Genomic DNA, 25,183 nt, shown 5'->3' on the forward strand with positions numbered 1-25,183 from the left:
TTACAGCTTCAAGTTTAGTGACTACTGAGTTTTTTCTCCAGTCAAAAAATAAGGATTTTAAATCCAAATTGGTAAAATTAGTTTAAAACCTAAATGATCTTTTAAAAATTATCTTTAAATTATTAAAATATTGGAATGTAACTTTTCCCTCTGAACTGAATAAGCAGCAGCAAGTAGCTGAATTTAAAAAAAAAATAGATGATTCTTCTGTAAATCCCTTCCTTTTCTTCTAAAAGAAGAAATAAGGAGAGCCAGGAAGAAGACAAAATACCATTTTTCCAAGGAGCTATGAAAGTGGGTATTCAAGTCCTCAGACTCTTTCAAACATATTTCAAGAAGTATGTAATTTCTTTTTTTTTTTTTTTCAGCTGAGGCAAAGAAACAAGCTAATAGCTTAGCTTACATGTAACCCAGCTGATGAGGAAAAAAAAAATTAATGAAGTGTAAGATACTTAAATCTTTCTTCCCCCCAAACCAGCTCATCTATACAGAAATTTGACCAAGATCAAACATAGTTTGAAAAGTCACTTCTACCTGAATGCTACTGCTTAGCCTCCTAATCCGGTTCTTCAGTTCTTCATTTTGTTTTTCTATTTCATTTTTTTCCCTCAATATTTTAGCAAGTGCTTTTTCTTTCTTCTGAAACTCTTCGTTTAACTCATCCCTTTCATCAGACAACAAAGCTTCTTTGTTTTTACTTATTTTAAGATTCTCTGTAAGTTTTGTAATCTGATTATTCAATTCCTCTATCTGTGTCTAAAAGGAAACAAAAAAAGTCAGCAAAGGTGCCAAATCAGGTTGAAGTCTTTTTCCCTAGCTCCTGTAAAACACAACAAAGCAGTACAATGACATTACCTAGTACTCACCGTAAGCCCCTTGGTTTCTCTGTCAACAATCTCCTGGACATTCATATATGCCTCTTTTTGTGACGCAGCAGAAATAATTTGCTGTTCAGCATTGGCAGTCATTTCTGCTCGGAGCTCTAGAAGTGCTCTACTCAAAGCCTGAAAGGAATGAATTCATTTTTTTTGTAAGTGAAGATGCTGCTACAAAACAAGAAAAGGCAGTTATATTTTACTTTGGCATGTTACACAGTTATATTGTATCTCCTGCTCAGATATACAAAGAATTCTTAAGCATTAGGAAAAACTTAGTCTTTAAGTGACATAGAGATAAATTTGTGTTGACTAACTTTGTGCTGGTTCTCTTTTATGGCTAACTGGCTCTTCAACTGTTCCACCAGGTTTTTCAGTGCTGCTGTGGGTGCCCTATTATTTGCTTCTTTTTGGACCTCTAGTTCAGCTTTAACATTTGCCAATTCCTTCTCCTTCTGAGATAATATGTTCCTCAGTTCATTTGCTTCTTCTTTGATTTGTTCCACATCAACTGTGTGCTTTTCTTGAAGCCTAATAAAAAAATAAGCATTAATAGGGTAGAGGGTAGTAATTAAGTTAGCAAACTCTAAATAAATTACAAAGGACACAATATTTTATTTTTATTATTATTAAAGAAAAAGACACTTAGATTTGGAAACAACAAAGAAAGACTGACTCAACAAAGGCAGCCCCCATTTAATAAGAGAATTACTCATGAAGGTCAGTAAAATGACCTAAGAGCGTTGTTAATTTTCATTCCTGGCCCTTATAGGTAAAGCATTATAATTTTTCCTTTTAAACATGGGTTAAAAACTTTCATGAGTTTAAACTTGTTGAGCAGCAAACCCAAATGGATGTGTCATGGGGAGAAAAATGACAGAACACAAGCCAGCAAGTAATGCAGTAACTTAAAAACAACTTTCTTTTTCATTAAATGGCACAAAGCTAACAACTAAACACCATTTTTCCAAGCCACAATATTAGCCCCAGTGAAGGGCTAGAGATTAAAAATAACTCACAATTGCCAACAATGCTTTTGAGATTTTTTTTTCAGCTAAATCTTAAAGTCAGCAAAAACATGTTCAATTTGATAGATCAGTCCTGTAGCAGCAATACATAATTGACTTGAACCACTCCAATGTGCCTCACATTAATAGGTTAAAAACTTACTGGGCTCTGATTGTCTCAAACTCATTGATTTTCAATATAGTAATTTGTTTTTGTTTCTCCAAATCAGATGATGTTTTCTTTAATTTTCCAACAAGTGAAGCAAGAGAATTATCCTGTTCTGCTACAGTTTGCTCTAAGTGATGAAAATATTTGCTGTTGGATAGGGACATAGAAGTCTTTTTCCCTAACTCCTGTAAAACACAAAAAGTGCAAGTGATAAACATTTTAAGCTTTAAGCAAAAGATACGCATTACTGATGCATTTTTAACTCATTTCTAAATATAATCAAACATTAATAGCTACCATTTATTTACTGAGATGTGATTCTTAGTTTACAGAGAAAGGGGTCAGGCTGGTTTGAAAAGAGCTTTGTACATCTAATGATCAACAGAATATAGCAGAATACAGGTTTCACCTTATCATAAAGTGCAGAGAGGAATTTTGAATTTAAATGGATTAGCTTAATATAGCCATACATTGAATGAGAAGAACAGAAAGCAATATATAACTCTCTCCCCTAGAATTCTCCATAAATTAGGATGATATGCAAAATGCCCATATATACTGAGGTGGTAACACTGGTTTTTTACACTTGACTTCTAATGTCTCTCATGTGAAATCCCTCAAAAACAATGCAACAATTATAAATCAATCACCATTTTATTTTTCCTGTCACCAGCTATTATTCACTTTTGACTGCCAAACTGTTCTTTCCAGCAACAAAGTAAAAATTAAAGGAACAACTTCACAAATTCTACAAATCCATGACTCACCAAAGCAGTCTCTTTGAAGTTATTAAGGGAATTTTCAGTGTACAAATCTAACTTCTGGTGTAGAATTCTTATGTCTTCCTCATGCTTCTTTGCTATTTCCTCTTGTTCCTGTTAGTTCAAAATAAAACTCCAGTGATGTGCATTATCACAGAAAGTCATGAAATGGCAGTGCCTTCCAGTTCTTTGTTCACTCATTGCTCAATAATGCTCTGCAGATTTTCCTCTAATTCTGCAAGTTTAAAAAATTCTTTTCTTCTAGCTGTAATCAATTATTTTCTTTTTTCCTTTTTACACTACTGGGGAAAAAATTCAACTCTTGCAGTTTTAAACTATGTAGCAAGCAGTGTGGTGTAACAGCACAGAAGCTGGAGAACAAAACAGTTGGTGCTGGTCTTCACCAACTGTGACTATCAGCATGGACAGTAATATCCATGCCAGGTACATTTTGAGTTTATGTACATTGGACTGTAGTGTGATCCCATGGATGGAATGCTAGCACACAGAGCACAAGAAGCTCACTTTAAGACTGCATCTTCTGGGTGTTTTCCAAACAAAACCCTTGATTTCTCCCAAAAGAAATAGCTCCATGTGTTAACCAAAGCACTCTAAGTGGAGATGATAGAAAGTCTGCTTTGGAAATGTGCTTCTGATCTAAAACCACTGCATGCTTTGTCTCGAAGTACCTCTTTGACAAAATGTTTATGCTTTAAAAAATGCTTTATGAATATAAAGAAAAACAATATGAATTATGCTTAAATAATATAAAATATGCTTGAACATACTGTTTATGCTTTAAAAATGCTTTAGTTTAAAATATGCTTTAAGAAGAATGTTATCCATAAATGTATGTCTTTCTTGTACTTCCCAAATTCACTACCAGATGCAATCCAGAGATCTGCTGCAAATACTGAAAAACCCCAAAGAAATATACAAAATAGACTGAGACCACTTCAGCAGAGTTTTAATTTTCTTCATGTCACACTACTTTCATTCCTAGACAGACATTATATACATAACTTCTTGACTAAGCAAACCTACTATTCTAAAAAGCTACTATTCTAAAAAACCTACTATTCTAAAAAATTCTATATGAACTTTCCACATATAAAGTTAGTAATTGTCTCTGTTCTGTGTGAGATCAGAAACTTTTATTTTTAGATTTCAATAGCAATGAAAAAAAACCAAGGAATCAACTAAAACAACTTGAAAATGGAAGAAATTTCAGAAAAAAAGGTTTAACTACCTCTCTTGCTTTAGCAAGCATATATTGGTATCTTTTTAACACTTCCTCCTTTTGATTTAATCTTGCTTGCATATTTGCAATGGTTTGATGAGCAATTTTAATGGCACGATGATACTCTGAGTCATCTTCTTGTTTGCTTAATTCAGCCATTACTTTCTCTCCTGATGTTGCAGGTAATCGAAGTCTTAATTCATTTATAACTTTGTCTCTTGATATAACATTTTGTTCAGCTTTCCACAGAGCGGTCTCCTTTTCTTCTAATTTCTACAACAAAAGGCAATTTCTGCATTTCCAGAATTCAAGCACTGCAAAAAGATCTTACTTTTCAAGAAATGTACCAGAAAGATTTGTCTAAATGTACTTATAAACACAAAACACTTTTTACAGGGTTCTGTCTGTATGGGATTACTATTAGATAAAAATGTCCCAGAATATCATTAATATGTCTTTATGTATTATTTGCTTGGCACATGACACCTAAACAACTCATTTTGTCCTACCAAATGAAGAAGCTGGTGTTTTACAAATTATTTAAGAACCACAAAGTCTCTTCTGTAGCAGAGTAGCAATTTAACAACCCAAGATAAAAATATTTTGTAGCACTTGCTAAATTTAACTACGCATAGTAAACTGATTTTTGTACAGCAAGAGACATCTTGACCTACTAAATGGATTAATAAAAACATTGTAAAATTCTCCTGCATGATTTTTTCCAATGGAAAAAATATTTCATTTTATTCATGGTGTGATTATATTATTTACATTTTCTGAGTGTTAAGCGTGTCTAAATGACATTTTAAAAAGGATATTTTTCATGGGGAAAAAAAAGTAAAAGCATATGGAAACACAAACTTTGTCATGTTAAATTATAATTTAAACATTACATTACCTCCTCCAGTGATCTGCAGGTTGCCCTAGTTTCCAGGATTGTTCGACTATGTTCCTGAATCTTTCTTAAAGCCAACTCAAGTTGTTGTGGGATTGGCAAACTGGGGTCTGGAACTGAGCCTGTAGTGTCTTCAAACTGCACAGAAAGATTCATATTGATGTAATCTGACAGCTCCGAAAAACATGCTTATGTGTTTACTTTTAGTGCATGTACCTTTAAAGCTGTGCTAAGTATTTCAGTTTGTTGATGATCATACTGGTCTAACTGGCGCTGCAGTTCTACTTCTCTCTGGTCCCAAGCCATTTGCCTTTCTTCATGAAACTGTAACAAATGTTTGATAGAGGTAGTTTATTTATTGAAGGGAATCTTACAGAAAACTTCAACTGAAAAAATAGTTACCAAAAAGTAAAACACTCAAACAAGCTATTAAAAAGGATTATAAAACCAAGATATAAACACCTGTGTTAAAAAGCTATTAGAAAATCAATTAGTAAAATAAGGAATAGTATATTTTTCAATAGCATGCAGGAATACATACCTTGTTCTGCTGTACAATTTCTTCTTCCAGGTTACTGATTGTACATTCATATTCAGAAATTATATTACGCAAATACTTCACCTCTTCCCTTTGCTTGACTAACTCTCGACTGAGTTTAAGTTCCTGCAGATGGAGTTCCTCCATTTTCATGTGCCATACAATTACCTTGCAATGAATAAAACACAGTATATTATAATTTACCACAGGCCAACTACATTCAGCTTCACTCATTGTCTTTGAGGCAGGATGAAACTTCTCAAACTAACTGGAAGACACATGTTCTGCCTTTTTAAGCTTCTTCACTTGTCTTGAGAGAGGAAGCATGACAAGAGTATGAAATTGCAAGGGGAATGACTGATAAGTGCAGCAGCAAACAGGAGAGGCAACAGGTTTCCCTTACACTGACAAAAGTGCATTGCTAACAATTTTCAAATTATTCAAGTTATACCTTATGTATCTCTCCAGACAAAACAAAAAAATGTATGACAGAAGTTTGGTTTGTATTTTCTAAAACAGCAAGAGAATTCAAAATCATTAAAAACTGTATGCATTCAAAAAAAATGCACATGTACTAAGAATAACAGATATACTTATGTCAAAATGCTCTAGAAAAATATTTGAAAACTGACTTCAAACTAAAACATGCCCAGAGCATTACAAGCATTGCTTATATGCAGACAACTAGTCACAACAGATATAATCATATTACCTAACATACAGCAATCTTGAAGAGAAGTGAGAAACCACTCTTAAGATTTCAGGGCAACATTGCTTACAGTTGCAAGATATGCTTAAGCAGAATTTACATGAGCATAGTAACATTTCTAACCATGCTGTCTAAACTACTGCCCCTGGATTTTTTTTAAAAAGACATGGATCTGGAGCGAAGCTCACTGCAAGCTCATGGACCAAAACTTCAGAATGCTACTCTGTATTTAATTTAATTTATTTCATTATTTAATTGGATTCATAATTTAATTCAATTTAATATAACTGCATTTATAGTTAGGGTCTAGGTCCTATGTGCCTTTATCAGGCCCAAAAGAAGATAATTAGTACAAATAAGTTCACTGACTTTTACAGAAAACAAAATATGATAGCTGTCATATTCTAACAGTGTATTTTGAAATCAGTAAGTTTTACATTAAAACATATATTTAGAAAACAAACTGAACTGAAACTTACTTTAAATGCAGATCAGATAAGCAAGCTATTCAAAGCTATAAAATCACAAACCTTTTGAGCTCCTCTTGTATCCTTCAATGCACCTACTAATTCTTCTAAACTTTTCAGTTTCAACTCCAGCTCTAATGCTCTGTTTTCTGCATTTCTACGGTCCTGCTGGGCATGCTGAACTTCTTCCAAGATCTTCAGTTTGTCATTCTGTAGCTGAATCATTGTTTTAGAGAATTTTTCTTGCTGTGCTAAAGGCAGAGCACCACTAAACTGTCGCCGCAAAGACTGAACCGTCTGTTGTAGATGCTTGGCTCTATTTCTTCCTTCAAGTCGGGCAAAATATAAGGCTTGATCTCTCTCACCAAGCTTCTGCTCCAAACGTAGATTATGAATCTCCATCTTCTGTAGTTTCAATTTAAACTTTTCTAATTGGTCTACAGCAACAGATTCACTACCTTGAAGGGCTACGATATCTTGATGCAGTTTTGCAATAATTGCTTTTTCATCTGACTGTGCCTAAGAACAAAATTGATAGAACAAATTTATTTTTTCATTTTAATGTAGAATATGTAAACACAGTTTATATGTAAATATAAACAAGCTATTTTTAATATATATATGTTATATATTGCATGTATTTCATTCCACAGAGAAGAGTAAGAATCAACCTCTAACAGGCGTTTAATTTTTCCACTATTGTTTCTACAGCCACATTTTAGAAGTACACCTTTTCAGATATTGATCTTATAAATGGTCTCTTTCTAAAATACCAGAAACTGAGGAAGAAATATGTACCTAAACTTAGAAAATATGATAATGTAAAAGCTGACACAAGTGTTGGATTTAAGGTCTCAAGCCGTTTTGTAATAGGAAATCAAATTCTAATAAATTGTTTTAGCTAATAACAAAACAAAATAGTAAACTTATTGCAAATCTTCAATATTTACAAGTAATTTCTTGCTTGTGAAAACTGATCAGACTTTCCTCACCGTGTTTCCTTAACCGTGAGCTATTGATGATACAGGAATTAATATTACGTAAACAACATGAAAAAAGATCAGGATCTGTAATAGCTGTACAGCTAGAAATGAAATAAATAGAGAAGGGAATAATTAATATAATATGGAACTTTTGCAAGGCTATGGGCACCACAAGGACTAGCTTGCTAAGATTCTTCTGAAATACTTTTGCCATTTTCTAATTCATTGCAAAATTACTTCATTTCTTCTCACTCCAGAGAAAAAATAATCCAAACTGCAGTTTTAATAAAGGTGAAATTTTACCTGATAATCTAAAATTTGCATTCTAAGGTATTCCACTTCTTTATCTCTGTATTGCTGGCGTGCCTCCAGAGCTTCAACTTGTGTTTGTGCTACATCAGACAGTTCTCTTAACCTTCCAGGGAAAACAAGAGCATTGTGTCACTTGAAACCAATGAATAACCTATTAAGTTTTTCTACATAGAAGATAATAAGAAAAGGTATGTTTCCTCATATGAAAAACATTTGGATTTCATTCTTTTCAGCATACTCTTCTCTACTACTTAGAGTTCTGTTTAAGAAAATTCTTCTGTATTGCCTCTCAACTTTTTCACAGGACATTTTCTTATACATTATACAGAAGTTTGCTAGCAGTAACCTACTCAAAAAAAACAATGACATGGGTTTTTTTACCTGACCTAATCACCTCTGTCCTCTATTTCTTTCATACTTCATGATATAAATACTCAACATTTTCTAAATGCTCACAACATTTCATTCTCAATTCCTTTCTCTGCTTCACCAAATCTAATAACTTACTTGCAGTGCCAAAAAACACTGCAAGTATCCCTATAGATTTTGTTGGTTTAGGCATTTCACAGGATTACATTAATTACTCAAAGACAAATGTTCATACCAACATAGCTAAAAAGCTCCATTTTCCAATTTTGCAAAGTTAATCTCTTCTAAGTAAATGGAAATCCTCCCTCCTACTGCACCTTAATGTTTGAGATATGATTCTTTCAAAGAAAGAACTGCTTTCCAATTAGTTCTCTGAGATTTTCATACACAGAACAGGGGTTGGGGCACAGAAACAAAATCAACCTTAATTAGTATAAAAATACTAGTGTTAGTATCTAATTGCACACTTACCCTATCTATCCCAGACAGAACTTAATTCCTTATTCAAATTAAAATGAAACAAATTGCATTCTTTATAGTCAGGAATTAAATACTTCAGTTTCAATGCCAAATTTGGCATGTGTATATGCTCAAAAAAACAGGCACTGAAAATTGCATGTTAGTGATACACAAGTAGTGTATTATGTAAGACTAGTATGCCTGAATTTTCACACATTTCTGAACATACTTAATTCAAAATTTATAAATGCAAGACTTACTTTGATACTTCAATCTTGAGCTCCATCTCACGCTTCTCTAGGTCCATAATTTGTCGTCTATCTGCATCACTTACTGCCTTACTTACACTCTTTGACAGTTCATCCCTTAATTCCTGTTCCACTTTCTGTGCCTCAAGATTGATTTTGGTGAGCTTAAAAAAATCAAAACCAGAAACAAACAAATAAAATGTTATCCTAAGCACACAACTGCTCAAACTCTGCAATGAAATAGAAGCACCAAAAGTTTTTTTTTCTTTTTCAGTCACTACAAAACACAGTTCAGCTGTGATGAGGTTGTGCTCAAAAACCACTTTCCCTTGCTCTCTGCCTAAACACTTTTTTTGTTTGCAGAATTCCTTGTACATAGCAATGGAATCACAGTTTGGCACAGAAACAGATTCTAAATTAAATACAATTTTCATCAGTGAATTTTCTTAAAACCATTACTGCAATAACTTGCTCCTAAACCAAAATGAAAAATGAAAACAAATTTTAAAAAAAGACTTTAAACACTTTGGGAAATGAACAGTCTTACATATTTATATACTGCCTTCTATATTGGCATTGGTAACATAAATAGAGGTTATAAATGCCAAGACTGACAATAATATTGTTCTTTTATTCCTTCTAAAAACCTTTCTTAATTAAATTATATTCTTTCAAGCAGCCTGATTTTTTCAAGTTGATTATCAAATACTGAGTAACTAATATTTCAATTCAAACCAAAAAGCATTAAAATAAATAATTTTAATCTATCTTAATCCTAACACAGAGAAGTCCCAGGACTTAATCAGTACATACAGTTGTGGCCTATTATTCTGATATCACTTCTTCTGAATAAAATAACTGATTTCCTAACCAAACAAAAAGAAGTGCAGGGTATCCTCACGTATCTGGAAAACTAAAAGTAGAATGCTGAAGTTGATTAATGACTTAAAAAGATGTATACTATACTTCTAGTTATACTAGGTTAGGAGGTACTGACAACAGGAGTATATGAAACAGAAAATGTATGTCCTGGAACTACAGAAATGGGGTAAAAGAGGGATACAGAGGTACTAGTAAGAAAGAACGGCATTAGGAGTTCATCAACTCAGAATGAAGGAAGACCATCAGACCTAAAGTATAAAAGTATCACAAGACTTTGATACCTAAAGTATCAAAAGTATCACAAATAGATACAAAAGAGAATATGAAAAATGTGACACTCGGGTGCATCACCTAAAGCATTCCTTATAGAAATAAAATAACTCCTCCCATTAGAAAAGGCCTTAGCAATACTGCTGCTGAAAAGCTTTACACACGTTCAGTTACTCCATCTCCCAGATTAAATCAAATCAAAACAATGTAACAAACATTACTAAAACAACAGAGAAACAGGGAGTCACACAACAGCAATCTAAAATAGTTAGACTCTCCAGCAAAGGACAAGGAGTGGAAATGAATACAATCTATCAGCATTCTTATCAATTATTCTCTTTCTGCCCTTGTGCTTAAATTATAGACCTGTAATGTCACAAGAACAAATCTGCACAATTCCTATAAATAAATTTATTGTAGGAACTATAATAAAGTCTCCTGCTAGTAAAAAAATAAATTTCTATAAAAAATTAAAAAACAAATAGTGCAGACAAAAAAAGCTAACAAGTTCAAGACCAATAGGACAGAAATACTAAGGTTCATCAGCTTCAATGGCACATGACTTCTATTTCTGTACTACAGACAATGTGTGGCATAGGACATAGCCAGTCTGTAACAGAATCACAACATTATCATTTGAAGAAGCGATGTAAAGTTCTAACCTATTTTTTTGAATAACTGGTAATTAAAATGAAAAAATTATAAGACAAAGAGATCATATGGATTAGACAAAAAAAATAACAAGTTTGGAACAGACTTTTTTCTTGCAGTCTGCTGACAAAACTAGGAAACTATCTGTCAAGATGCTCAACATGTGTTTACTATCAACTAACTTTTAAAATAAACTACTGATGAATTAATTAGTTCTATTTTTACCAATGTCTTTCATACGCAAAATTGCAGCTCTTAAAGGCTACAAAACTATTTTTTGTATCATAAGCTTATTTATACGCTTATTTATTGACAGAAGTTGATATTATTGATATAAATAATTTTTGAAAAGCTCAAAAAAAGTTTTTAGGATGAATCAAATCAGGTTGTAAAATCTCCGCAGATTTACCTCAGCAAACTTTGTTTCCAATTCAAAATTACGTTCTTCTATTTGCTTTACAGTACTCCTTAAGTGTTCATACATTCGTTGTGAATGCTCTGCTCTCTGTCTTTCATTTAGTTCCTTCATTTCCAACATCGTGATTTTCTTAGAAATGGACAAAATTTCACTGTTGGTTATTGCTTTTGTGGCTTTGTCCATGGCATTGTCATCCCCTACAAGAAAAAATATTTAAATTAAGAAATACATTAACTGATTCAACTACGAAAATTATTTCCACCATGAAACCAAACATGAGTTTTGCTTTATCTGTGTCAAGTAAACTTTATCATAACATCTGTGCATCCAGATGCATGATTATCTTGCCTTACTACATGTTTGAAAAGTATGTATTTTGAATAAAATACTACTATCAATTATGAATGTGTGTATCTGCAACCATGGTTACTGGGACTGATAGCTATTTTTAATGTAGCCTTTCACCTTATGCTTAATACAACTGGCAAACCTTCAGGAATTTAATTTAAAATCTGTGAAAGAAACAGGGCTGAAAAATGAGAATGGAATCTATACAAAGAAACCCATACATTAAGAAAGAATACTTTGTTACAAGGCATGAAACCAGCAAAATGAACTCATTTTCTTAACAAACTCTGAAACACCATGACTGACAATCAAGTTCGAACATATTAAGAAAAAAAAAAATTCAGGTGATGTTGCATTAAAAGCTTTTAAACCCTTGACCCAGTAACCCAAGAAAGTCAAAGTGGAAGAGTTTCATGAGAAAAATACTAAACTTGCTTTTAGTCAAATGAAACTTACAAACAAAAAAAATTCAGCACAAAAATGGACATCACTACTGAAAGACATAAAATAGTTATGACTTTTTAAAATTTTCATTATTTTAAGACACATCCATTTTAAAAAAATTAAAGTTATTACTTTTATACAGGATATACCATTTGGTGTTTAATGTTGCAATATAACTTTCATACTTGCCCAGTTTAGTCATCTGCTCCCAAGCTTGTTCTACAGTGTGAAGTTTTTCTTTCGTGATCTCCAGTTCCTTATTCAATGAAGTTATCTGTGCTTTCAAGGATTCATTCTCACGCTATATGACAGAAAAGTTGCAATATAACAGCAAACTATTTAATAGTAGCAGATTTCATCTTTAGTATCTATGAAATCTCTCAGATTAACAGACTTCACTTGTGTGTGACCCATAACCTTCACATATGGCAACAGAAGACTGTATGTTTGTAAAGTGTACATGTTTGTAAAGTGTATATGTTTGTAAAGTGTAAAAATATTAGTCTTTGTCCTCTGTATCTTACTGCCACAGCTAGTGAATACTGTGAATATTTATTACCAGTGACTGTGATTCCTACAGTGGCTAGAATTAGATGAGAAAATCTTTGTTTGTCATACTAAGCACCTCATTAACAGTGGGAAAGATGTACTTCTGGAGTACTTCATCCCACAAAGAATACTTCATCTTGCACATAAATATCTCTTGGAGACAGATAATATTTATTTTAGTTCTTTTAGGCATCTAATATGATGCCAAATGTTACTTTTGTAAATGTTCCTTCACTCCTCCAAATAAAAATACAAATTTCCACATAAACCAACAAAACAAATTGAATACTTCATAATAATTTTCAGTTTTAGTTTTCTGGACACATTTTTAGTTGATATATTATTCTCTAGCTCTATGAAGTTGCTGAAATAGGTAATGCAAGTTTTCATACACACAAAATTCTGTAAAATAGACATAGGAGTCCTTCATTCTTTACCGCCCATGAAAAGTGGGAGTAGTAAAATATCTTTGGAGCCAATTTCACAGTTCTTGAGAAGAAACTTCCTTCTACTTCAGAATAAAAGTTTCACAAAAAGAGTTAAATATTTGCAGTGCCTACAATATTTTGCAAGCATATTACGAACAATCTTTGGCTTCTTTTATGAAAGTAAAATTCCAAAGCTTTACTCTTTTTGGAACTAAACATTTCATTCCTGTGAAAGCTGGGAATTAGTAAGAGCATGTACTTTGAGAGAAAGTTTTCAAAGTGTTTACATTCATTCTACTTTCCCTATGACCTCCAAAACTGAAGATGATAGCAAATATTCCTTCTGCCAGTCTCGTTTTAGTAATCAAAGAACTAAGAATAATTTCTGAGAGAACATATCCAAAGCTTAAACAACAAACAAACAAATAAACAAAAATTTAAAACTAAATGCTTTTCTGTCTGCCTATTTTTTCCCCTTAGGGTTAAAATGTAACACAAACATTACCTCCATGTGTTCCATGTTTGTTGTCCGTTGCACAAGCAAATTATCTTTTTGTAACATCTCTCTGTATTTAGCAGTTAATGCATTGTACTGCTTATTGGCCACTTCTAGCTCAGACAATGGCACACTACTGTCCAACACTCTTTGCAGAGCTGCAATCTTAAAGCAAGCCATTTCCTATGAAAATAATGAACATAATAGGTTACTAAGGCCACCTAGAAATTTAAATATAAAACTACTCCACGTAAAAAGAATAAGACTTAATATCATGCTTTAGAAACCAATATTTTTCTAAATTACTGTTCACCTTTAAAAATCACCTGCAATAAACATTGACAAAATTTCTCTGATATTCCAATTCTCTGGGTAATTTTATCAATGGTTGCCTCTCAAGGCACTCTCAAAACATATCTTGTAAAATTAATACAGACTCTAGCAACCTGCAAGACCAAAAGGTAAGATTCAGTGTCATAGGATGATCACAGAATCATAGAATGCTTTGGGTTGGAAGGGCACCTTGAAGATCATCTAGTTCCAAACCACCCTGCCATGGGCAGGGACACCTTCCACTAGACTATGTTATTCAGAGCCCCATCCAACCTGGCCTTGAATGCTTCCAGGGACAGGGCATTCACAACTTCTCTGGGCAACCTGTGCCAGTGCCTCACCACCCTCATAGCTAAGAATTTCTTCCTAATATCTAATCTAAATCTACTCTCCTTCATTTGAAGCCTGTCCCCCTTGTCCTGTCACCATATACCATTGTCAAAAGTCTCTCTCCATATTTCTTGTAGGCTCCCTCCAGATACAGGAAGGCCAGATGTAGGTCACCACAGAGGCTTCCTCATTTCCAGTCTAAATAATCCCAATTCTTTCAGCCTTTCCTCATAGCAGTCACACTGCTTTGGATGCAGCCCAGGACGCATTTGGCTTTCTGAGCTGCAAGTGCACATGGGTGGGTGATGTCCAGCCTCCCATCCAGCTGCACCCCCAAGTCCTTTTCAGCAGGGCTGCTCTCCATCTGTTCATTCCCCAGCCTGGATTGGTACCAGGGGTTGCCCTGACCCAAGTGCAGCACCTTGCACTTGGTCTTGTTAAACCATATGAGATTCACATGGACCCGCTTACTGAGCTTGTCCAGGTCACAGTACTTGTATAAATACAAGGAATATCTCTACAAGATTTGTAACAGCAAATAGAAATCTTTTGGAAAATGCATTCAATAAACTAGTAATAACTACATTTAAAAACAAAGGGTATTTCTTTCCCAACTGTAAAAATGAAAAATGTGTGCTATTACTACTATAAACTATACCTTGAATCGCTGCAAGTTTCCAATCTTCCCTGTAACTGCAGTCTCCATATGTGTTATTTCACCCTTTAGTTTATCATTTTCTTTTCTGAGGTGCCGCTCCATTTCAAGTAAAGTGGTACACTGCCTTGTTAGTGATTTTTCATTAACTCGTAAAACAGTTATTTTTCTATTATTTTCTGCAAGTACTTTTTTTGTTTCATCAGGATCCATCTGAAGTGCATCGAGTAAATTCTGTAAAACATTTTTTTAGCAAGATCCTTGTACAGAAATATGGTAAAGCACAACTACACACAAGATTTCTTGTATATTTTTTAATCTAGATGGAAAAATTCCATTAATTTGTCTGAAATTATTTCTTTTTGCTAATAAACACTCAACATATGCTCAAACATACAGTATTCTAAGAAAAAGATGAATCTTCAAAAACAGTAGCTAAGTACATTTGACTGACTAACTGGAATTTTAGTTATTGCTGACAAAATTTAGAACAAGAATGGTTCTCTGTATTCACTGTCATCAGTCTTCCTGTTTATATTAGAATTAAAAAAAAATGCATTGGAATAACTTTCTAAACAAAACAGAAGTCCTGTGGTTCCAAATAAACCTTAATAACCTCCTACTTTGAAGATCAAACCTGTACTTGTAAAGTAAAAAACCACAGGATCCCTTCTATAGTAATATTTATGTGTGTGTGTGTGCACACATGTGTTTACACACATATGTAAAAAGATGAATTGTTTCCTGTTCTTCTAAAACACTGATTCATATACATTAGCAGTTACATATAATAAGACACAACTGAAAGTAATGACCTTAATTCTTAGTGTTAAGCTAATGTGTTTTCCTTCCAAGAGCTTGTTTGCGTGCTCTTCCTCCCAGTCAAACAGCCTGGGTAACCACTGCTGTTCAGAGAGCAGTGTGGCTGTAAAGAGTGCGTGTGAACAGAATACCCAAGACTGCCTTAGAAGGCATTTGCTCAAAACTGATAATGTTGAAGAGAAAGATCACCATTAACCAGACTGAAGAGTAACCATAAAATTAGAGACTTCTTTATTTGAAGTTTTCAGCTTGAAAACTGGCAGAAAAAAAAAGCATAAAATCTTCTAACATTCTAACAGCAAGGGCGAAAAGGGTTATAATGCAGCACTCATAACCTAGTTCAGCTTCAGAAGCCTCTCCACTGTCCCTGTATCTTCTACACATTTGTGAGTGACTCTTCCCTGCTGGACACCACACCTCAGCACTCCAGATAATGGTCTGGGGGTACTAAAAGCGACAATTAGAGATCCACACCTCATCAGGTGTGTGATGTCACCTCTTGGGGTGGTTTCTCCCCAGTGCACGGATTAGCAGATTGCAGAAAGGCCAACAGGCACACACAACACTGCAGCACCCCCATGCATACAAAGCACCCTGGGACAGGCACAAGACGTGTGTGTACACATTTTCCCCATCTAACAAACTAGAGTAGGGTATTAAAACCTCTGTTCTATGTCCTAAAATCTTTTTGAAAATTGAAAGTAAGAAAATTACTTACAGAATATGCCTTTATTTTCGTAGCATCCTCTTCTTTTTGCTCTTCTAGTTTTTTCATTTCCTTTTTAATATTTTCTGATTCTTTTTGCCAGCTTTCTTTTTGACTAAAACAGTACCAAATTTTCATTTATTATAATGAAAGAGCTGATGATTTTTAAAACTGTAACTTCAAAAGCAATTCTGAAACATTGCAAACCAAGGTACTTACTTTTAGCAGTAATATAATTTGAAAACCACATGATAAATTGTAGATGGATTACTGAAAAACAACATCCTCTGTTTAGCCTACAGCTGGTAAAATGATGAAAATAAGTCTTCAGTGTCTTATTTGTTCTTCAAATGTATATTATAGATGCTTAAAGGATGTAACTTCCCACCCTTATTTTGTTATGTCAGTGAAAACCACACCCAAACCATAAAAAGATTCAACTTATTCCGCCTCACTTTGGCCCAACCTACTCTCTTCTATCCATTTTTATTTATTTATTTGGGAGGAAAAATACCCAATGATCTTTTATACATGTCTAATAACGAAGTTCCTATAGACTATATGCCATAGTTTAGGATAGTTTAAAAAATGGTTCATCAAAGGTATTTTAGAAGTAGTATTTTCTCTCCAAAGAGGTATCTAAGTTTCTTAAATAATGGAGTAAAATGGAGAAGAAATAATGATAATTCTTTGAAAGTGACTTTAATGGGATGCCAAGTCAAAGAATCTCCTTCTGTAACTTCAATCTGTACCAGACTGAGAGAAGGAACCATGAATCATCATTTTATCCCCATTTGATATCGGAGATATCTAGTAGTAAATGAGGCAGTATATTACAGCCTTCAATAAAAACTGTTTCTTTAATGCCTAAACATTGTCTGGGAATCTTAATTGATTCAAAGAACAAACAGAAGTTTCTGAAAGGTTAAACCCTTATTCCAGAAGCCATCTGGGTGACTGTTCATTCCGATCCAGAGAGTATCCAACTAAGAGTTTGTTAACTGAAAAATCCAGATTATCATATTCATCCCTATCCTCCCAACAGATGAAAAAAACCAGATTGTTTTTTGTGACCATAAGAATAATTTTTCAAATTTAGGTTCACTGAAGCATATAAAAGAACTAGGATTCTAAAAGAAAACCAACCACAAAATCTCAACAACCTGAAATTTTCAGAGCTCTCTGACTGTATTTGGACAGCAGTTTGTTTTTTTCACTCCCCTTCTCTCCATTCCCAAAAATGTATTAGAACCCACACTTGAAAGCACAAGAAAATGAGGCTAATAACCATCATACCAGGTTCTAGTAAAGTGCAAGATATCAGATGCAGAAAGCACAATGAAATCCTCATGATAAAACATGCAAAATGAGATAAGTCCAGCAGAAAATGGTTTTGTAGGAGTCTTCTGAGCCTTTACAGGACTTAAGAAAATGTATGGAGTCCATATCCAAACATGGCAGAACTTATGACATTAACCAAAAAACTACTTCAACACAGCAGAAAATCTTGTTTCAAGACCGTTAAATATTTAGATAATTGAACTTTCATAATTCAGAAAAGAGAGCAATACCTCTGATATTCTTTATACAGCAAGCCTTGTTGATGACGAATTACTGCAAATTTTCGCTTGTAGTCCTCCACTGCATCTTCTAATTGTTTAAGCAACTTTTCTTTGTTTTCCAGTTCCTAGTTATTATTTTCCAAATAAAAATACAGAAATTATTACTGTAGGTTTTAAACATGAAAACAGCAATTTAATCAAAATGGCAGTCCTTTGTGTTTTCATGATAGATGCTTCTGCCATGAACTGTTTGAACTATGAATATGAAATATGCATTTTCTTTAGAAGCAACAGATGAATAAAATCCAATGAGCTTCAGCATGCACATTAATCCGTGTGAAAGAGAGCACAATTGCACTGCAGGTTTCAGCCCTCAAATTTCAAAACACTATGACCTGTAGCTAGCTCACAAAGAATACTAAATGAATGTCTAACTGGCAAGTGGCAATTTCTTCTCATTCTCTCAAATACTCTTCTACTTTATAAGCATACAGAGTTGAAAATTTTTTCTAATAAAAAAATGAAAAAAAATTATCAAAGACAGAAAAAGATAAATTAACAATAATAAAAAGGTAACTTTTTTTATTTACTCCAATTCTGAAATAGTTCTTCATTACTATATGCCTGTTTGCTATGCTTCCCATGGGAATCGCTGGAATTGGTTTCAATGTATTTATGCTTTTATTTACAATTGTTGATGTATTTTTGACAAATAACAGAATGAAAAATCATATAGTAAATTACTAGAGACCTTGGCTCTATAGGGAAAAACTGTTCAAGTAGGATTTGCACATGCAGACTCAGGTGTGGAATCCAGACAGCAGTAAGGGAGAGGTTCTCATAGAAAGAGTGTAACTGTAGAAGCAGAAGGAAGAGTGGGCAAATATTTAGATCAAAATTCAGATTTAAAACAAAAAAAAAATCTGAATTGCTGTCCAAAATTTAGTTAGCTATTATCTTTCAGGCTTACAGCACAGCAAAATACTTACAGCTTTAAATTACAGAATAACCCAAAGAGTTTAGTAGACGTTAGAACACAAAAAATAATTTTGGAGACATCTCTCGTGTCCATACGTGGCATTCTACTGGACTTGAAAGGAATTAGATACATGTTACAAATACTCTTTATTTCAAGGAATATATGAGTTACCTGTGTAAGATGTATTAAATATTCATTCAGAGAATTAATTGTATTAACACTTGAAGGAGCCATTCCTTCTGGAAGATTCACTGTTTGGAAGACAATATTGGCACCTTCTGACTGATGAAGTAAGCAAATTTCATTTTTCATTTTTTCAATCTAAAGACAGGATAAAAAACTCTCATAAAGAAGTAGCTCTTGCTATTAGATTTTTAAAAAATTATGAAAAATATATTGCTACATCAGTTGTTATTAACAACCTAATAATTTTCACTTATATTCTAAAACTCTTTAACACTCCTTAAAATATCCTTTTAAAAATGCTATTATTTAATAAGTCAAAAAATACATAATAAATTAATCCAAATTTATCAAATTACCCCAGCAATCAGGGCAACTACACATAACATCACAGTTTTATTCCCAATTGTTTAAAAGACAGTGCATTCCAACTCCTTTAGTAAAATTAAGTTTTGGAAAGAATTATTGCAATGGTTATTTGACAGTTTTTTTCTAAACAAATCCTTGTTTTTCATTTAATTTAAAAGCTCTCTGGTTTTCTAACACTATTTTAGAGGATTAGTTTATCACCAAAGCCGTGATAAAAGGCAAATTTATATTTAATTTCTTGTAGGATAATATTTCATTCATCATTCCTTCCCTGGAAGATCCATTCCACAGTATATATTGTACAACTTAAACAAGATATAGAACTTTAAAGAACAACTCATCATTTCAAACACTTAATTTCTGTTACATATTTATAAATAAAAAATGTAACACTCCTGGCTTTTCTGAAGAAATAGATCTGTGAGCTTTTCTGGACACAGCTCTCCCCAGATGATAGGAATACTTGGTGTTTATTTAACATGATGGCATATTGCAAGGATAAAGTAACATTAAGAAGAGTAAGATTTGAAGTTAAAAAGGACAAATTAGTAAGTCCACTACATAAATTTCAGTAAGATTTGTACAATAACACTGTTCAATAAGCTGAATTCAGTGTCTTATAGATCACGTGGATTGTTCTAAATTATCAGAACAGCCACTTTTGAAGTTGCAAATAAATTATATAAAATAAATTGTATAAAATAAATTACATAAAATAAATTATATACCTTTTCATTGGCACTTGCCAGCTGATTAGACAAACTTGTTGCCTCCTTCTGAGTCTCCTTTAGCTCCTGTCTCAATTCCTCATTTCGTCCTGTAAGCTGGTCAACCTGGGCTTTCAAGTGTACACTAGCATCAAAGATCCCCTCTGAATTCTTCGACTCCATTGCCTAATGCAGTAAACAGTTAATTAACATAACAAAGAAAAAGTGTAAAAAAGCTTTAAGTTTTTCAGAGTAAACTGGAGCCCTCAAGTTTAGACTACATGAAATTAGCAAAAAGCATGACATTTTATCCCTGGAAATCCTACAAAGTTAAATAATAATTTAGAAGGCAAGCTTACATGAACTAAGCGATCCAGACTAGGGATTATTAAGGCCGTTTCTCCTCCCTTCATATTAGAATCCTTCTGCATTTCCTTGATGGCTTGCAGTATTTCTTTCATTCCTTGTTCAAGTTGTTTATTCTCTTCTGATAACTCTTTTACTGTAATAAAAGTTGTAAATCTGTTAAAAAGCACTGAAAAAAAGATTTAAAGTTTCCAAGGACATTTTGTCATGATTCTTGTTGATTTGATAAATTAAAAGAATGTTCATGTTATACAGACATAGGCATAAGCAATTATGAAATGAAAATCAAGAGCTGCTAGGAATATCTCAGAGATGTATCTTAGTGATGAAATATTAAAAAAAATTAAATGCTTAATGGGACACAATTTACTTCACTGAACCTTCCAGTCTTCAATGTTTACCTCACTTCAAACTTCTTTAGTAGCCTGTCTGACCTTTACCAGTTCAGAAACATGGCTGTGCTGGAAATGTCTGAGTGTAACAATGAGCTATGTAGGAATTGCCTGAATTCCTTCTCCAGAATAAGAAAAAAGGAGCATTTAAATTATGTGGCTGTCAAGGAGTCTCAAAATTTCTACCACCTGTAGTTTCTCAATGAAATTCCAATTTCCAGCACAAAATGAGAGTCTGAAAATGGAAAAAACTGCAACAAACCTGTCAGGACATTCCCTGCATTCAAACAGTATCACTAATCATCCTGAACACCCAGGAGCAAACTGCAAAAACTGAGTAGTTTCACCAAGTCTATTTTGAAAATTCAAAAAGAATTTTAAGAATTCACATTTTCTGGGGAAAAAAAATTAAGCTTCTTGTCCAGAGAAATTAAAATTATTTTTATTTCTGAGTTTTCAAACAGTGCACTTCAGCTAACATAGATATATATGTAAACAGCAAGTGGGTCTAATTCCCCAATACTTCCTTTCAGCCAGAAAAGCCCTACAACTAAACAAGTTGTATAATTGTTACACGTGGGATTACTCACACACTAAAGACTTTACTAGCTCTGAATCAAGAAGGAAAAACATGAGAGATAACATTTTAATGCATTTAGTGTGAATAAAATATGTTTCATATACTATCACTGGTTTGGTAACACCATATATGTATATTTACACATAAATACAAGGAGATACACTAATATAAAAATCAGATTTTTTTACAAGTCAGATATTTATGATCACAATTATAGGAACAGAACAACTAAATAAGCAAACTATCTACAGGTACCTAATAATGTTCCCTAGTTTTAAAACAGGCTGCAACTTACATTTAGATTGAAATTTGGCCATTACAGTCCTGTTCTTCTCCAAATCTCTCTCTCTCTCACGTAATTCAGTTGCAAGATATTCATTCTAAAGAAAAAAACAAAGTTTCTCCTAGACAAAAAAATACGCAGAATCTAATTTTAGCAGTTTAATATTTTAGTCCCAGACTTTTTCAAATTTGAAATAGGCACTAATGAAAATTTCCCCATCCACATACTGATTTCTTGGCTAAATAGGAATAGTTACATGAGGTGTATCCCATATAACACTGTCCATAGCAAAATATGTACTCTTGGGTTACGCAGCAGCTGGAATAGTCGTCTGGTACAAATCACAAGTCTGTGAGGCTTTGTAAGTTGTAGCTCTAGTGATATGAAAACACCAAGAGCTTCAAACTTACACTTGTGTTTAACTAGTTGCCACTCTTATCTCATAGGCTTAGAATATAAATGAACCAAAAAAAGTATTTCCATTTTTCCAAGTGGTCTGAATTCTCACATATGCCAGAAGTTTTCTAAGAAGATTTCCCACAGCCTTTGTGTTTTCAGCTATATTTTTCTCTCTCTTCAGAACTTCAGCTGGTGCTATTCTATCTGCAAGTGTGTTTCGCCATTCCACATTACATGAGCTGCTAGGATGTATTTACAAAAAATATAGAATATTCACTAGTCTTCTAAAAAATATTACAAATTATTAATTTGGGGATTCTTAAAAAGCAGTTAATAAAAGCCCCTAGATAAGTATTTTAACAAATATTTGCAAAATAGGTGGTTTTAGTTTTTGAAAGAGAAATAGAAGAACTGTTCATAAACTTGCTTTATGAACCTACCTTTGCTTCTACTTCAGCAATGTCATGTCGGTTCAAGAAATCCAACGTCCTTGTATTCTTTCCCTTTTCTTCGGTACAGCTATCAGTCATCTGCATATTATCAGCATCCAATCCTAAGTGCAAGTAGATGTAAAATTTATAAATTATTAAAAAATTTTAACTGTTTTTTTAATCGAAAGAATACACTCCATTTATTAAATCTGAGTTCTAGTTTTCTACCTTTCCATCTGACCATTGTGGTACCGTGAGTGGCATGGAGTTGAAATTTTAAGAATTTGAAACACGTGAATTATGTAGATTTACTGAAAATTTTGGGAAGATCCTCCTATACCTAAGGCAAAGACAGAAGTCCCAGAGATGCATTACAAGTCATCACAACTCAAGAAGACACTGGGCTGTAAGATCAGGAAATCAAAACCACTCACCTCTTCCTACAGATTCAATGCAATGTACTAAGCCCTTTAATTTAAACAAATGAGTAAGTATAACATAGCTACATTAACTATAAACAGAATTTTTATGCTTAAGTATAAACAGAATGTTTTTGAAAAGATAGTTTATACCAAAAACATCCTACCTGTTATTGCAACTCTTCTTCCTTTCTCCTGAGCCAACTTACGAATGTGTTTTTTCAGTTCAATTCTTTCCTCTTCTAGTCTTTCAATCTGCATATTATTATTCACAGATCAGTATTCCATTTTGTTCAAATGCATTATGTAGCTTTTACACAAAAATAGGATTTATCACTTACCTCTTGCAAAAGAATCTGGTTTTCAGCTCTATATTGCTGCTGCTTCAGTGCTTTGCTGTTTCTGAATTCATTTAAATCAATCATTGCCTTTGGCTCAAGACCTAAAACAAAATAGATCACAGCCATTTATTAAGGAGAAACATTAATGTTAGTTAATGCATTTAATTTATGTAAGAACATAACTAGAGAAGCAGAGTTAAAAAATAATTTGCTGATAGTTGATTGTATTTCAACTACCTATAAAAATATATGACTATCTATATAACATAAAGACACAACTTATACTCCATGTATTAAGAGCAGAAGAAAGCTTAATTTTACCTCAGTTACTCAAAACCCAAAATAAAATAAAGTGGCAACTAAAATTAAATTTATTTACATTTAAATTCTTCTCTCTAAAAATAAGCCTATCTGAAGTTTTCTCTGTGTGTTTCATCTAGCATTACAACTTCAGGATGCTATGGTTTCCAGATACCATATTATGAAGTTTATTAGGCAATGCATGACCAAAGAGGAATAAAAACCAAAAAAGAGTAGAGAACCTATTCTCCTTCTTTGTTCACTCAAAGGAATCTGTAAGCCAAGTTCATTCATGCAGTTTGTCCAAACTAATTAAAACTACTTGGAAATATTAGCAGAATATAACAAATTATTTCTGGCGACTTAATACAGTAAAAAATTTCCATTACAGAATCCCATTTCAATTTTTACACAACAAATAATTGAACGTGTACTGCATATAGCATACCTAAGCGCTCTCTGAGTTCTTCATTTTCATCAAGAAGATCATTTATTTTAAGTTCAAGTTTATTGACTTCCTTAATTAATGACTCAATCTCATGTTCTCGTATTTTGACTTGCTTTCTTAAATCTTTGATTTCAGCAACAGCTTCTTCCAAACCATATATTCCCTGTAAAAACCCCACACAGGAAGTAAGAACAAAACAATCAATAGAAGACTTACTAAAATAGAACATGAATCTTTTATTCATCATTACACAGACAAGAAAAAATGTTTTTCAACCTCTATCACTCTTCTGCACTATGCTTAGTGAAAACAGTTACTGAATGAAAAACAGATCCTGTAAATCTGTTCCTGACTACAGAGGAGCCTGCATATTTCAAAAGTGAGTCCTCCAACTACATGATCCTTTGAAGAACCGTATCTTCAGCGTTCAATTACTGTTCAATAGGGAAGGGAAGAATGAAGGGGAAGAGCACCAAAGTAATTTACTTAATTTTTAATTAGAACAATTAAATAAATATGGGAGGACAAAACAATTTCCTAAAAATATGATTAATACCCTCTCCACTCTCACAAACTGTTTACCAGTTCATAGTCTCTCATTCTTTTCAAAGTCTCAACAAGCTCTTTGTCTTTTTCTCTAGCATGTGCTTCTGCCAATTCTGCTGATTTCTCAGCCTCCATAGTTCTCTCTTCTAGCATTTTAAACTTTTCTTGCATATCCCCAATTTGGTTCTGCTGAGCAAGAGATGAGTGACCTGGAAAGAAAAACTTTGATGTTTGTAATTCAACTAGGAATTCTTGCTATCTGCCATTAATCAAGAAAGAAACACTTCATAAAGCATTACAAAGGAGATTTTAATTTCCTGCTCTTTTTAATTAGGAAATTACAAGACACTACAATAAGAGGTTGGGTTATCTTCCCCCTAACATTTCCTTCAAACAATATTTAGCATAAGTGAGTGCACAGAAAGGACATCAGAATTTATTTGGAATTGCAAGCTATTACTCCCTTTCAATTATTCATGGAGCTCAGACCTTATATTTTATGCTCTAACTTTTT

The 25,183-nt window shown here is 33.2% G+C and overlaps 1 protein-coding gene across 10 annotated transcripts in view; it reads right to left on the minus strand.

The window, feature by feature from the left end:
• Positions 1 to 25,183, minus strand: part of CEP290 (centrosomal protein 290) — a 48,570-nt gene that overhangs the window by 14,602 nt on the left and 8,785 nt on the right. For 9 of the 10 annotated variants that reach the window (XM_038153129.1, XM_038153128.1, XM_038153126.1 and 6 more), the window contains 27 exons: positions 24,706 to 24,878; positions 24,124 to 24,286; positions 23,376 to 23,476; positions 23,202 to 23,289; positions 22,625 to 22,737; positions 21,798 to 21,882; positions 20,524 to 20,666; positions 20,186 to 20,350; positions 19,077 to 19,226; positions 17,936 to 18,051; positions 16,377 to 16,479; positions 14,840 to 15,070; positions 13,528 to 13,701; positions 12,235 to 12,346; positions 11,245 to 11,450; positions 9,045 to 9,196; positions 7,948 to 8,059; positions 6,725 to 7,180; positions 5,489 to 5,653; positions 5,164 to 5,271; positions 4,951 to 5,085; positions 4,062 to 4,325; positions 2,819 to 2,926; positions 2,046 to 2,236; positions 1,193 to 1,406; positions 867 to 1,004; positions 535 to 756 (listed from right to left, as the gene is read on the minus strand). In XM_038153129.1, the coding sequence (XP_038009057.1) occupies positions 535 to 756; positions 867 to 1,004; positions 1,193 to 1,406; positions 2,046 to 2,236; positions 2,819 to 2,926; positions 4,062 to 4,325; positions 4,951 to 5,085; positions 5,164 to 5,271; positions 5,489 to 5,653; positions 6,725 to 7,180; positions 7,948 to 8,059; positions 9,045 to 9,196; positions 11,245 to 11,450; positions 12,235 to 12,346; positions 13,528 to 13,701; positions 14,840 to 15,070; positions 16,377 to 16,479; positions 17,936 to 18,051; positions 19,077 to 19,226; positions 20,186 to 20,350; positions 20,524 to 20,666; positions 21,798 to 21,882; positions 22,625 to 22,737; positions 23,202 to 23,289; positions 23,376 to 23,476; positions 24,124 to 24,286; positions 24,706 to 24,878 (4,388 nt within the window). Of the gene's footprint in view, positions 1 to 534; positions 757 to 866; positions 1,005 to 1,192; positions 1,407 to 2,045; positions 2,237 to 2,818; positions 2,927 to 4,061; positions 4,326 to 4,950; positions 5,086 to 5,163; positions 5,272 to 5,488; positions 5,654 to 6,724; positions 7,181 to 7,947; positions 8,060 to 9,044; positions 9,197 to 11,244; positions 11,451 to 12,234; positions 12,347 to 13,527; positions 13,702 to 14,839; positions 15,071 to 16,376; positions 16,480 to 17,935; positions 18,052 to 19,076; positions 19,227 to 20,185; positions 20,351 to 20,523; positions 20,667 to 21,797; positions 21,907 to 22,624; positions 22,738 to 23,201; positions 23,290 to 23,375; positions 23,477 to 24,123; positions 24,287 to 24,705; positions 24,879 to 25,183 lie in introns of those variants that run through there. The other variant, XM_038153135.1, reaches the window with a different exon arrangement.

This window comes from Motacilla alba, chromosome 1A, assembly GCF_015832195.1.
Source record: "Motacilla alba alba isolate MOTALB_02 chromosome 1A, Motacilla_alba_V1.0_pri, whole genome shotgun sequence".
Lineage (NCBI taxonomy): Eukaryota > Metazoa > Chordata > Aves > Passeriformes > Motacillidae > Motacilla > Motacilla alba.